Source organism: Hemicordylus capensis, chromosome 6 (genome assembly GCF_027244095.1).
Source record: "Hemicordylus capensis ecotype Gifberg chromosome 6, rHemCap1.1.pri, whole genome shotgun sequence".
Taxonomy (NCBI): Eukaryota; Metazoa; Chordata; class Lepidosauria; order Squamata; family Cordylidae; genus Hemicordylus; species Hemicordylus capensis.
In genome coordinates, this window is record NC_069662.1 from 169,302,893 (window position 1) to 169,318,196 (window position 15,304).

A 15,304-nucleotide genomic window follows, 5' to 3' on the forward strand; every position below is an offset into this window, starting at 1 on the left:
GACCTTTTTAATGTATTTATTTAAGCAAATGTAGTAGTATGTTTATTGTGGTCGCAGGCCAGATTAACAATAACAATTAATAACATTCATAAGAAAATTGAAAAATTTCAAAAGTTTACAAAATCACAAACTGTTTTTAAGCAAATGTATATCCTGCCTTTCCAATCAGAAGGCAGCTCACAACAGGATGAAGAGCAGCAGTCAAATTCTAGCATTCTATCTCCAACAGTGGCTAGGCACTAATTTCCTAATTAATTTCTAATATTTTCTTTCCCGTCCATTCCCCTAATAACCCTTCTGTAAACTGCTTACATAAGTTAGTCCCCTGCTAACTAAGCAATGAGGCATCTTTTAAAAGTCGTGATTCTCTTTACTGAGCAGGGAGTGAGCAACTGACCCTCTCCATCCCCAGCACAGCATCCCTCTAGTAGCTGTTGCTGGTGTCTATCTTTTTTCTGTTTCTTTTTTATATTGTGAGCCCTTTTGGGACAGGGATCCATTTTTATTTTTATTTATTTATATCTATGTAAACTGCATTGGGAACTTTTGTTGAAAAGTGGTATATAAATATTCACCATCGTATTCGTATTATATGACATTCCATTAGAAAGAGAAGCAAACCTAACTTGATAAGATGCTATATAGTACATAAACTTATGGACTATCTGAAATGAAATATTATGCTGTGACCCTGGCACTTAGTGAGGCTATTCACACGATGGGAGAAAATCAGATTAGCAGAGGCTAGCCCGATTTTCTCCCATCGTAAGAACCACCGGGCTGGCAGCTGAGCCCGGTGGTTCCTAAGCAGGTAACCCGCTTAATTGCCCCTGCCTTAAGCCCAGGTTAACGGAACAAGTGCTCCGTTAACCTGGGCTTTCCGATCGTGAGTTGCTGTGGTGCAGCTCCGCGCCACAGCAACTCATGAGTAGACCCCTGATCCAGAGGCTGAAAAGCAGCCTCTCGGCTCGGGGGTCTCTCCAGCAGCTTCCGGGGGCTGTGCGCCCCCCGATCCTCCCAGCCCCCGCTGGCTCCGCAATGGAGCCGGCAGTCGTGTGGGCGGCCACTTCGGCCGCCCAGAGCAGACGGCCTGCTTGTGTGCGGGCAAAGCGGGCAAAGCCCGCTCTCCCCGCTAACCTTCCCCAGGCAGCTCCCACTGATTGTGGGAACCACCTCAGTATCTAAAGCCAAGTTGGAGTACACAAGACCATCCTGAAATCTAAGATAGAATTGCCTCATATGAATTACTTTTGACAAAGGAGAATTAACTACAAACTTGGAAGTCACCCAATTTAAAGAAACGTAAGATTATGTGTCAGTATAACTTGCATCAGTTTCAGATCCCCCAAATCCCTACTAGCTGGGATCTAGAGGTGTTGATCACCAGATTTGGGTATCCAGATCAGTCTAACCTAACGGAAGTCACCCTGGAGTAGTTCTGAGAACAGAACCATGACAGTCATCTAGAGCAGTGTTTCTCAAACTTTTTGGAGTCAAGGACCGCTAAATTCTTCGTGCAGAGTTTCAAGGACCGCTACATTCTTCATGCGCAGTTTCCCGGACCAGCAGTTAGTAAAGGGGTTTCAAGTCTGTCTATCTATCTCTCTATCAGACTTCTATACTGCCCCAAACATGCATCTCTGGGCAGTTTAGAATGAAAATAATATAAGCATTAAAATTATTAAATTTGGAATCTTTTGCAAACATGGAATATTAGGGGTTCTTAACCTTGGGTCTCTCAGTTAAACTCCCATAACCCCCAACAACAATGGCATTTGGCCATTATGGCTGGGGATTATGGGAGTAGAAGTCCACCAATGTCTGGGTACCCAAGGTTGAGAACCCTTGAATCTAAAAGCCTGGGTGAACAAATTTGTCTCCAGTATGTCTTCAGTATGTGCGGGGTGGGGGTGGAGGTGCTTCTGATTACTCAGTGGAGAGGGTATGTTGGGCCATTAGAAAAATTCAAAAGCTACATGGGGCCAATGAAAACAACATACAAGCAAGCCCCACTGATGCAAGAGGGAAACAGCGTTCCCTCTCAAGGCACCTTGACCACAACAGGCAGCTGGGTTTCAATCAACCAGCCTTTGGCTGCAAATAATGAGCATGCAAGAACCAGCAGCCCTTCAAGTGGTGCCCACTGCCATACTTTTTCCTCCATGCCCCCGCACCGCATACAGTTTGAAGCTGTAAAGATAGGGAATAAGATAGCTGTAGGAAGATCTCAGCAGCACATGGAGGCAAGGCACAAGAAGGGTCCCATGCCTCCGTGATACTCTTCCTCTTCCGTGCCATGTGCAAAATTGAGGAAGTGAGTGCCTTGATTTCAGTTTGGGGGGGGGGGTTGACTCCCAGTCAGGGACCGGCACTCAAGCCTTCGGGGACCGGCAGCGGTCCAGGGACCGGTGGTTGAGAAACACTGATCTAGAGGAGCCTCTGGACCTGTGGCAATGGCGAAGTGGTTCAACCTGAACCCATCCTCCCCCATACATCCCAGAACTCTGTTCTTACCAGTTATAGTCAAACCAAGATGCATAGCTGGGGATAATAATGTGATTAGTCTGTTCTGTGACATTGTCTTCTCCTGGGTCTATTGAGCGACTCTGGTCCCCTTTGTTGGGATCTTCATCTTCCTGGGGGAAGTAAGCAGCAGTGGGTGAAGTTAACGGGGGGAGGAGGAAAACCAAAGCTGGTTACATTAAACACAAAGTCTAATTTGTGTAATAAGGAAGAACCAACTGTTGAAGCCACCTCTCCTTGAGGAAAGGCAAAATGGAATTGAATGGGGCACCTACACAGTTGGTCTCTATACAGCAAGCACTTGGGTGAGATTTTATTCATTCATTCATTCATTCGATTTATATACCGCCCTTCCAAAATGACTCAGGACGGTTTACAACAGAATAAAAACAATTAAAACCAGTTAACGATTAAAATCAAAACTATACAAACAGAATAAAAACCAATTAAACATTCAGCAGTTAAAAACCCTGGAAAACCAGGGCAAATATTTAAAACAATTTAAAACAGTTTACAACAGTTTAAAAACCCTGGAAGGCCAGGCCAAATAGATAAGTTTTAAGAGATCTCCTGAAAGACAGCAATGAACTCAAATTACAGATTTCTGCTGGGAGTGCATTCCATAGCCCAGGAGCAGCTACAGAGAAGGCCCACCTCTGAGTTGCCACCAGACAAACCGGTGGTAACTGGAGATGGACCTTTGTGACAGCTTTCATAGCGTTAAAGTGGAATAGGAGAGTTAATTCCACAGATACAGTAAAGAGCGGCTGGATCACTAACTCCTTTCCCTTCCCTCTCTGAAAGGCCCAGGTCAAGAAGACACAACAAATGGGCTTCCTGGGAGAGACATGCTTTTTACAAGCGGTGGCGGCAGCAGCAGCAAACGGAGCATTGGTTCACTTACCATGAAGGCTTCTTCTGGTTGCTGATGCCAGGGACATCTCTATGGGTTATCCCTCTCAAGAGCTCCAAGACAGGACAGAATCTGATTTGATAAGAAAAGAAGACACGCCCACCCGAGCCTGAGAGGGATAACCCTGCCCCAGTTCTTTTGGGCTGAGAAAGCAGAAGCTCACACACACCAAATACATAATACAGATCTAGTAAAAGGAGAAAAAACACACTGAGCAGATATGGCTGCCAGACTAGTGTGGAACCGATTTCGTCGGCAGCAGGCCAGAGCACCACATATAGCTGGGTGGGCCGAGATGTCCCTGGCATCAGCAACCAGAAGAAGCCTTCATGGTAAGTGAACCAATGCTCCGTTCTTGGTTGCTAGGATGCCAGGGACATCTCTATGGGACATACCATAGCTGGCCAACTAGGGCGGGAGCGCTATGGCCTATTGACGTAGAAGAACCTGCTGCAAGTCCCTCCCACCGGAGGACCAGGCTGAGGCATACTCATCAATTTTATAGTGCTTCGTAAAGGTGGATGGAGAGGCCAAGTAGCCGTTCTGCATATCTTGTCAACAGATGCATTCGTGGAGAAGGGTGCCGAAATTGCCGCCGCCCTTGCTGAGTGTGCGAGGATGTGAGCGGGGGACCTAAGATGCTGAGACTCGTAGGCCATAGCAATACAGGCCTTTATCCACCTTGCGTTCGTTGTAGACAAAACAACCATTCCTACAGACCATGGATGTAAGGAAGTGAACATAGCATCCGACACTCTAAAGCAGGCCTGTTCAACTTAGGCCCCCCAGCTGTTTTTGGACTACAACTCCCATAAGCCCCAGCCACAGGGGCCAATAGCCAAGGATTATGGGAGTTGTAGGCCAACATCTGCAGGAGGGCCGAAGTTGAGCAGGCCTGCTCTAAAGGAAGCTGACCACTTGATGTAAGCCTTACAGCAGCGCCGGACATCTAGTCTGTGTCACTGTCTTTCTATAGGATGAGATGGAGTGACTTACAGGAAGAAGCAGAAGGACTTGTTGACCTACAAGGCCCTCAGTTCAGAAAACCGCTTGGTGGCTGTGACCACCACGTGGAAAACCAACTTGAACGATAAAACTCTAATCGGGATGCTTTGAGCTGGTTCACATGGAGGAGAGCAAGTAATTCTCACGTGGGAAACCTATGTGTAGTTGGCATAGACGGTAGAGAGGTGACTCTCAGGAAACGTCGATGAGTGTGCGGCTGGGTGATCTACGTATACCCACAGGATATTAGGGTGATCAAGGACGCCGCTTGTCTGTTAAGGGCCTTAGGTCATAACCCCTTCTCTAAATCCTCCTGCAGGAACAGGAGGGGGTGTTGTAAGGTTGCGGTGTCCCGGGGAATGGAGTGACGGGCCATCCAATGCAAAAGGGTCCCCCAGGGGTACTGGTAGATCCTTTTGGTAAAAGCTCCGCAGAATACTATACCCATGCTGGCTTAACAGCCGCTGCCCAGTCTCCAAACGGCAAGTTGTAACCAAGGCGGGATTGGATGGTGAACTGGGCCTTGGGAGAGAAGTTCGTGGTCCGAGGGCAACTCCCAGGGAGGTTCCGCTGACAGATGAAACAGTTCCGGAAGCCACAGTCTCCTGGACCAAAACGGGGTGATGAGCAGAACAATTGGCCCGCAACTGGCGTACCCTGCGACGTACTCAGGTCAGGAGAGGAGTCAGGGGAAACACGTATAAAAGACCCTTCGGCCATAGGCTCGACACAGTATCCACGACGGTTACTCCTTGGCCAGGTAATCTGGACATGAAAGTGGGTAGCTTCGCGTTGTTGGAAGCTGCAAATAGGTCCATCACTGGAACCCCCATGCGTTCCGAGATCTGGTCAAGGACCCTTGGATGTATAGACCATTCTCTCAGACAGATGTCCGAGCAGCTGCGCCAGTCCACTACCACGTTCAACTCTCCTCGACATGATGAGCCACTATCGATCTGAGGTGCTCTCCAGCACGATAGGAGAAGAAGGCTTCGAGATGCAGAGAGTGGGACCGAGTCCCTCCCTCTTGTTCACATAAGCCTTGGCTGTCGTGTTGTCAGTCCTGACTAACATGAGCGGAGCACAGAGGTGATTTGGAAGGCTAACGGGGCCAGCCGGATGGCACAAAGATCCCGCCAGCTGACACTGTGTACCCTTCCTGGGAGGACCATAGACCTTGAGTAGACAGGTTGCGACAGTAAGCGACTGGAGACATAGATATTAATGTCCCTGAAAGGTCCTGTGAATGAAAACATTAATTATGTCCTTTAGGGGTTGTTGATCTGCAAGCACAAGGGACTGCATTTCTAGCCCCTGTGAGCTGGATGACCACTATGCGAAGGTGAGCTGAGCCAGATGGGCCATGGGCCCAGTCCCGCCTGGCTGCTCCGATGCTATTACAGAAACAACGGTCACATACCTGGTTGTGTACTGCCCAGAGCCCTTGGACAGGGCAGTAGACGTGCAATAAACAAGACTAAAATAATCATTAATCAATAATACTGTGGTTTCCCATTCAAGTGTGATCAGGAGTAACCCTGCTCCGCAAATAGAAGGACTCATCGCTTGCCCCGATGTGACCAGTTCTACCAGTCATAGGGGCCTGCAATGCAACAAATCTGTTAGTGTGTCCCAGACAAGGTGGGGCATACATACATTTTATAGTAGCAACGGTGATATGGACCTGGTTATAAGACTGTGACCCAGGCTCTAAGGGAAGAAACTGCAGCTGAAGGAAGGGATGCCCATAAAGCTGGTCTGAGGAGCATTCTCCCCCCCCCCCCATTCGCCCTTCGCTCCCTAGAGGTTCTTATGGAAGGAAAGGGGAAGTTACCAAATATGACCCCTAGAGGACCTTGCATGATTGCATCCTCACAAAATGGGCTTTTAGGCAATGCTGCATGGAGAGGCCCTGCAGCCCTCCCCTCCCAGGCTGGCTAGGCTGTGCTGCCTGAGGGGACAATTTTGGAATCACAATGAAGAGCCCCATCTCTATAACGGTGCTCCTCCAGGTCAGATTCGTGCTCAGAGGCAGGAACAGACCCAAGGTCCTTCTTTCTGGAGGGCAGGGGCCTGGGATTAGATGGAAAAGGATCCCCAGAGTCCTGGTCAGAAGGATCCGAAGAATGCCTGGGTTCTAGATTCCATCACCAGCTTTTTGAATCCCTTATGTCTTTTAAGCTGCTTCTGTTTAGATTTTGCCTCTTTCGGGGAGGGGGGCTAGCAAACTCAGGAGGCAGAGAGAGTGACTGAAGAGGAGCTGCCTTTGTACTCCTTTCCTTAGATTTTTTACTTTCCTCATGAGGTCTGACCTGGTGATTAGAATCAATAATGGCTTTCCTGAATCATGCCTGCCTGCCACTTTGGAGGGGCTGCCTTAGGAGACTAGAGGAAACTAAAGTAGAGCCTGATATTTTGCAGCAGGTCCCTCAGCACCAACATTCTTAACCCCCACCCCCAAGGCCTCTTTTTGCCCCCAAGAAGACCCCTTTACCTCCTTGGGAATGGCTGGGTCTCGCTTGAGTGGAGTCTGTCTCATCACCGTGCTGCCGGATTCCCGCCAAGACTGAGCTGTTCTTTTGGGGGGCTGCGCCATCTTGTGTTATGAGGTGATGCCTTTATCACCTCTCTATATCACTGCTGCCTGATATAGAAGGTTCCCATTTTCTGGGAAACACCCCAGCAGGGATTTGAACCAACAGCCTCCTGCTCTCTTGGCAGGTTGATTCCCTGCTGTGCCAAGCGGCGACTGCCAGCTTGGCTGGGCCTGGGGTTTTCTGCCCTCCCAAGTCCCTGGTCTTCCTTGAAGATGGCGGATCGGGTAAGGGAGCTTTGAACTGCCAGCATCACGGAGAAGGTGCTCCCTGCCTGTGATGGCGGACAGTAGCAGGACTCCTCTGATGGCTTGACGACGCAGTGGGCTGCCGTGCTCCAAGCTTCGTGGCCCTAAGGTGGGAGACTGGACGGGGACCTGGTAGTGTACTGCACAGGTGGCTCTATGGTGGTCGTCACAGATGTTGTAGAAGCAGATGGCGTGGGCGACTTTTTATCAGTTGTTGCCAGCGCTGCTTCCAATGTTGTCGCGGGTGGGGGTGGGGGGCCTGTAAGGGACCTTATGTGGCCCAGGAAGAGTGTCGCTGAACTGCTCCCTGTTCTGCAGACTAATATGTTTTAAACAGCCTCCGCAGTCCATGCACTGGGGCAGCGGGAGGGAGACGGAGGAGTGGGAAGGATAAAGATAGGATTATTATTATGGTTTACACAGTCAGACAGGTATTATTGACTGGTTTGTTTTATCATCATCATCATTATTATTTTAAATTAAAATATGGATCCAAAGGAGGGAGCCACTGACGTTTTGGGAGGAGGAGGAGGAGGCCTGCACTTTAGTTCCCACTCTCACTCATGTCAGATAGGCAGCCTTCCCAGAAGAGCACGCCATTTTTTAAGCCAAAGTGAGGGGGGGCCATTTTGGAGGACTCACTGTGCTGCCTCAAAGGTCTATCTGCCTGATTTCTTCCGACATTGGCGGAGGATTTGCCATGGTAGACTCGATAATCGCCTCTCACCCTCCAAAGGTTCCAAGGAGGCTGCAGATGAGGCGCTGGCAGAACGGTGGGCCACTGAAGACTGCGTCTCCTGGCCCGAGGGCGGGAGACGAGAAGTGGACCTGGCAGCGTACAGCAAGGGAGGCTGAAAAACGGCCGACGCTGGGAGGGCAGATGCTTCGGGCAGCTGATCGGAGGCCGATAGCGCTGCTGGTGTCTCCGCAGCAGGGAAAATGGGCAGCCCTTCGGTGGCCATTGTTGCTGCTATCTGGCTGTGGGAGGTGGGCCCTGAAAAAAAGGCTGAGATCGACCTGGCCCAACCTTCCTTTGCTACAGTCCCCTCGGGACTAACACGAGTATTCTGCTCCGATCTCTGTGCTCCATGCAACGAAGGAGGGAAGGGGGAGAGAGAGAGGAGAAGCAGGAAAGCAAAAATGTCCCCCCCCTTTAGATAGATAAATAGAGATAGAGATCAAGATCCCTGTCCAGAAAGGAGAGAAGCGATCCTGAGGGAAGGAAGTAATGGAGGAAAGAGAATGAGAAAAATCAGAAGAGGTGCAAGAGCTGAGGAAAAACGCTGCCTGGAGCTGCAGAGGACAGAAAGAACTGGGGTGGGGTTATCCCCTTCAGGCTCCGGTGGGTGTGTCTTCTTTTCTTATCAAATCAAATTCTGTCCTGCCTTGGAGCTCTTGAGAGGGATAACCCATAGAGATGTCCCTGGCATCCTAGCGACCGAGAAGCAGCCATTTCGTCTCTGGTCAACACCCCCTTAGGGCTTGAGGAATCACCCTCCTAAGAACCTGAACCTAGGGTGCAGCCTTCATCATCTCTAAATAGAAAGCTGTACAGCTGAAAGAAGAGACGATGCACTCCAAGTATTACGAACCTCTGCTGGAGAACTCCAAGCCCCACATTCCTCACTCAAGCCAACTAAGAACCTCTCTCATTCCAAATAGAGAGTTACGTCTTCACATTTAAAAGCAGGCATCGACAAATCCACTTGCCAGCAGCGAGGGCCCCCAGCTCTCTGGCAAGCAGGACACCCAACTTTACAACAGTTCTCCTCCCCAGAGGTCTCATTTGCACTGACATTTCTGAAAAGGTAAGGAACAGCTGGAATCCTTTCTGAGCAGCAGGAGAAGGCTCCCATGATTTCTTCCCATTTCCATCTCCCAGTGCAAAGGTAAGAACACCCGCTTCTCTTCTATGCTCTCTGCCTGTATGGTAGAAAAGGATCTGAGGGGGGATTGCTGGAGAACAGAAACTGAGCCGGCTATTGAGCGAAGCCTAAATTTGTGGATATCTATGTAAAAGCATTAACTTACACACTGCAAGGCAGAGTAAGCATTTGTTTCCCAAACATATCACTTTTCAAAACCATGTTGCTTGTTACCTTTCCTCCTGTAGCCATTGCCTCCTCATCCTGTTCATCTGCAAGACAAAGAGCAGAGGGAAATTCAATCCATCTAGAGTAACAACAGTTTACAATTATATAACAACTGAACTTCAACAGGGTAGCAAGGACAGGAAAAGAAAAACATGCACAAGCCATTGTTCAAGCATAATAATATGTCTGCAAATGATGAACCTGGCCCCTGGGTTGGGGGTGGGGAGCAAATACGAGCAAGGACAGAGCACCAAGCATTAAATGCCTTCTATTCAAGAGAACTCCTATTTACTGGCTTAAGCAACAGCTTCGTATACCAGAAGAGGAGCTCTGTCCTGTGGGGCTCAGGAGAGCTCAAGCAGAAGGCTAACTCACCGCCATCATGCTTGCTGCTGTTTCAGCTGGGAGCAGCCCCTGCCTACAGAGGCCGTCGTAAAGAGCACTGGCTCTGTGGGAAGCAGAGGAGAGATGCCCAAGTGAAGACAGTGGATTCCTGCCCTCTAAAAGCCCTGCATGGCTTGCATACATCACCACTCTCCATATGAGACCCCTGTCCATTCAGCTGGAGAAGCCTTGTTTGGGGTTCCTTCCCCCCAACCCTGGAAAAGCAAAGAGGTTGCAATGCAAGGCCTTCTCAGTTGTGGTCCAATTCTGTGAACGACCTGTCTGGAAACATACACCTCAGCCTCACCTTTCAGGCATTAAGGAAAACAATGCAAGATCTCTGTAAACAATGCAAGAGGGTTTGTTATGTTTTGTGACCTTAAACTGTTTTGTTTTAAATACAGAGATTCAATATGTGCCTCCTTTTAAATCATTTTAAAGGATTTAACAACTAGCTAATGTATTTTGTGAATCTGATCTGAAACTATCAAACAAATTTTATTGTCAAAGTGGTATTTTTAATGCAACTGTGAGCTGCTCTGAAAATTCTTTCCGTAAGACAGGGTAAAGACAGACTCGACAGTGCATTGTCAGCTGTTTTAGCTGAGATTGGGTCTCTCCTCCACATGCAGTCATTATTTTTAGACACCTATTAACTCAGGGGCAGTTATAAAAGACAGAAAAGACAATCGGTCTCTGCTTTTTTGGTGGCAGTTTTGCTTCCTCCTTCAGAATGAGAGCCCTCCAAGGAATAAGGATCAGCATCTACAGGAAATTGCTGTTATACACCACCACCAGCCACTCCGAAACAGGTCGACTTACAAAGCCAAGCATACATAGGTGATAGTCTCAAAGAAAGGGGAAGGAGGCATCACTTAAAACAGCGTTGATTTTGCTTTACCTAAGTCTGCTACTGTTCCTCCTTTCACTGGCGTGTTTTCACTGTCTTTCTTTGGATTGACTGTAAAATTAAACATGTTTATTTTAGATTGGACCAGGGTCATCAAGTAAGCTTCCAGCTGTGTATTCACAGTCCTAATCAAGAGAATCTACTAGCCCATACTGGTAGTTAGGACAGTACGCACAGCGGTCTCCAGTCACTGGCTTACCTCCAGACTATGTTACTCTTGAGTACTCCTATGCCTCAGCAGGCAGCAGTTTCAACTATGCACATTTCTTGGTTTTTGTGGCCACATACAAGGGAGAAAATAAGTTATGGTGCAGACACAGTGACTTCATGCCTTCTACCTACTTTGCTAAGCGAATGAGCCATTTTGTTCCATTTCACTGGAAGGCTGGTCAAAGGAGAAGCCCAGCAAGTCATAGAATTGGTTTCTCCCACCCGCCCATGCCCCCACCCCCACTCTATCTCAGGGAAGAAGCAGGAATCACTTCCTTGCTCCAGTTCTGCAGTACTTTATGTGGCCATTAATGCAGAAACAAGATTCATGCACCCGAATACTATGCATTAGCAACACGCTACATTAGCTGTTTGCTTTGTTGATGCTACAAATGCAGTTCAGAAGAGGTCAACTGAAGCTGAGCCCATGAGCGTCCTGCTGTAAGCCAACCGCAAACGCTGATTTGTTCTCCCATCACAGGGCTCCTTTTTGAATAATCATGGTGAATCTGTATTCTAACTTAATCTGGAGGCTGCTCTTTTGCTCCATGCTGGAATTATGCTTTACTCAGCGCTACACAAATATCTACCAGTCATCTAGCTCAGTCTTTAGTGCCTTGACTCCATTTTGTGCTAAATATGACGGTTGGAGATATGTGCCTTCAGTAACCAAAATGCATCTGCAGAAGCAGCCAAGTATTATGTAAAAGGAGATTGTATTGTTTTTAGCACACAACGTGCTGGAGAAATGTACTCCAAGAAGTGGTGCAGAAAACAGACTCTAAAGATGTTTACTCACATTCACAACACAGATTAGCTAATTTCAACACTCTGAAACAACAAAAACCAAAACAATTCCACAATACATTCAGGGCAAAACACTTGTGCTACCAACTGGGGGCTCAACAGTTGGGAGAAAAAAATATCAGAGTACTATGCTGATCACATAATGGTGAGCAATTATGGTCTGAAAGCAGAGGGGAAAATATTGGATACATGGAGGGTCTCTGGTTTGCTGAAAGAACAACAGAAGAGCCAGAGAGCTGAGGCCAGCTGTTTTGCAGCAGTCAGCTACAGTGAGGGAAATAAGTATTGGATCCCCTGCTGATTTTGTCCGTTTGCCCTCTGACACAGAAATGACCAGGCTATAATTGGAATGGTAGGTTTATTGTAGCTGTGAGAGACAGAACAACAACAAACAAACCCTCAAAAGCCCAGTGCCCAAAAGTCAGTGATGGATTTGCATTGTAATGAGGGAAATAAGTATTCGATCCCTTCACAAAAGATGTCTTAGTACTTGGTGGCAAAACCCTTGTTGGCAATCACAGAGGTCAGACGTTTCTTGTAGTTGGCCACCAGGTTTGCACACAACCCAGGAGGGATGTTGTCCCACTCCTCTTTGCAGATCCTCTCCAAGTCAGAAAGGTTTCGAGGCTGATGTTTGGCAACCCAAACCTTCAGCTCCCTCCACAGATTTTCTATGGGATTAAGATCTGGAGACTGGCTGGGCCACTCCAGGACCTTCATGTGCTTCTTCTTGAGCCACTCCTTTGTTGCCTTGGCTGTGTGTTTTGGGTTGTTGTCATGCTGGAATACCCATCCACGACCCATTCTCAATGCCCTGGCTGAGGGAAGGAGGTGCTCACCCAAGATCTGACGGTACATGGTCCCGTCCATCGTCCCTTCGATGCGGTGAAGGTGTCCTGTCCCCTTAGCAGAAAAACACCCCCAAAGCATAATGTGTCCACCTCCATGTTTGACGGTGGGGATGGTGTTCTTGGGCTCATAGGCAGCATTCCTCCTCCTCCACACACGGTGAGTTGAGCTGATGCCAAAGAGCTCGATTTTGGTCTCATCTGACCACAACACTTTCGCCCAGTTCTCCTCTGGATCATTCAGATGTGCATTGGCAAACTGTAGACGGGCCTGTACATGTGCTGCCTTGACCTTGCGGGCACTGCAAGATTTCAGTCCTTCACGGCGTAGTGTGTTACCAATTGTTTTCTTGGTGACTATGGTTCCAGCTGCCCTGAGATCATTGACAAGTTCCCCCCGTGTAGTTCTGGGCTGCTTTGTCACCGTTCTCATGATCATTGCAACTCCACGAGGTGAGATCTTGCATGGAGCCCCAGACCGAGGGAGATTGACAGTTATTTTGTGTTTCTTCCATTTGTGAGTTATCGTGCCAACTGTAGTCACCTTCTCACCAAGCTGCTTGGCGATAGTCTTGTAGCCCAGTCCAGCCTTGTGCAGGTCTACAACCTTGTCCCTAACATCCTTCGACAGCTCTTTGGTCTTGGGCATGGGGGTGAGTTTGGAAGCTGAGTGATTGCTTGCTCCTATGGACAGGTGTCTTTTATACAGGTACTGTAACAAGCTGGGATTAGGAGCACTCCCTTACAGAGGGTGTTCCTCATCTCAGCTCGTGACCTGCATATAGTGAAAAGACACCTGGGAGCCTGAAATCTTGCTGGTTCATAGGGGATCGAATACTTATTTCCCTCACTACAATGCAAATCCATCGCTGACTTTTGGGCACTGGGCTTTTGAGGGTTTGTTTGTTGTTATTCTGTCTCTCACAGCTACAACAAACCTACAATTCCAATTATAGCCTGGTCATTTCTGTGTCAGAGGGCAAACGGACAAAATCCACAGGGGATCAAATACTTATTTCCCTCACTGTAGGAAGCAGCTTCTGGGTCAACTCCAGTCAGGGGCTTGAACATGTTGCCTTCAGATTAATGGACCTTTACCTCCTTAGCAAGAAGGCTACTCATTACTTTAGAACCTACCATGGGCATAGCTCCTGTACACTAAAGGACGGGGAGAAGAAGACTCTGATGTGCCCTGTGCCGATTCCATGGCATAGGGGCAAGATAAACCCTATGAGAACTGTCACCGACACCTGGTCATTCACCAAGAGGAGGCAAACACGATGGTTCATGCAGAACTTCCAGCAAAAATATCCAGAAAAATCAACCAAAGCAAGGTCAATGACTGCAGAGTTCTTGTGGAAAGGTCTGGCTAAAATCATATCCAGGTTCTCAGTAATGGGGTTTAAATATTTGGAATACTGTACCGTTTTTAGGAAGTACCACTTCTTCTATGTTAGGCACAGGGATTGGATCCTCCATATCCTTGGTAAGATCTTCTTGGTCATCATCTTCCTTTTGCCCACGCCTTTTCCCATATAGATTTGCTTGTCTATGATGAAGTAACCACAAATAACTTTATTCCCTAAATGTTAGCTACAATTACATTCTGCACTTATGGTCACTTATATGAGCAAAGCCCATGTCCCCACAGGAGGCAATGATATTGTGCTAGGAAGTCCAGGACAACATATTGCCTGTGACCATCTGCTACAATACCCTATTGGTCCTACAATAAGGGTCACTTCAAATGTTTCTTGTTTGCTACAAAAATTGTGAAAACTGTATGAATATCATGTGCAATGATCACTTGCAGTTCTTTCACAACATGTACAGTCTACACTGTATATGTTCATTAGCACATGATCTTATTGCAATTTCCCTGCTTTTTCTAACACAGGAGTCATTGCCATCTACTACTACTACTACTACTATAATATTTATATACTGCTCGGCAACCAAGTTAATACATACAACAAGAAGATGGTCCCCTGTCCCAAAAGGGCTCACAATCGAAAAAGAAACCTAAGGCAGATACCAGCAACAGCCACTGGAGGGATGCTGTGCTCTGGTTGGATAGGGCCAGTTGATCTCCCCCTGCTAAATATAAAAGCATCACTACTTTGAAAGATGCCTCTTTGCTTAGTTAACAGGGGTTCTGAAATGTGAAACATCTTAAATTGTCTTAAAGGTACCATTGTGGCATTAGGATAGTACATAATAGATGGGGCTGCAATGTTTGATTGATTAAAAAGTAATCTATTATTTTGGTAAATCAGCTAAACTGTAGTCCCACTGCATTCTATATTAACCGATCAGAGTAATTTATTAAAAATTTGACAGACTGGAGTGCCTCGATTAGGCAGATTTTAAAAAATAATAATAATAGCACTGCCAAAAGCAACTCTTTGGTCACAGGATGACAACCCTGAGCCTTCATTTGCTGGCAATGACTCTGACAGAATAGAACAAGCCTAAAGGTCTATTCCATGAAGCTGTTAAAGAGATCCTTCCGTAGCACCACCATTCCTTCTGCACAGTCTCACCCAGTTGAGCTTTTCCAAGTTGAGGAGATTGCTTCAACCCAATCCTCACTCAACCAGGGCCACAGAACCATTGGTAACACCCTGTGCTAGTATTAAGTATGTTGGGGATAAAATGGCTGATTAATTCTTACAGTTTATGGCCAAGTGTTCACAGCCACCTTTTGTACTGGATGACTTTTAGTTGTTGATAACTGAGGCTGCAGACCCCTACTATGTATCTGCCTTG

At 47.4% G+C, this 15,304-nt stretch overlaps 1 protein-coding gene across 4 annotated transcripts in view; it reads right to left on the minus strand.

The window, feature by feature from the left end:
• The window catches only part of SMARCC1 (SWI/SNF related, matrix associated, actin dependent regulator of chromatin subfamily c member 1), a 163,882-nt gene that overhangs the window by 98,931 nt on the left and 49,647 nt on the right, over positions 1–15,304 (minus strand). For all 4 annotated transcript variants that reach the window (XM_053262111.1, XM_053262110.1, XM_053262109.1 and 1 more), the window contains 4 exons: positions 13,960–14,084; positions 10,662–10,721; positions 9,383–9,420; positions 2,515–2,636 (listed from right to left, as the gene is read on the minus strand). In XM_053262111.1, coding sequence (XP_053118086.1) covers positions 2,515–2,636; positions 9,383–9,420; positions 10,662–10,721; positions 13,960–14,084 — 345 coding nt within the window. The remainder of the gene's footprint in view (positions 1–2,514; positions 2,637–9,382; positions 9,421–10,661; positions 10,722–13,959; positions 14,085–15,304) is intronic.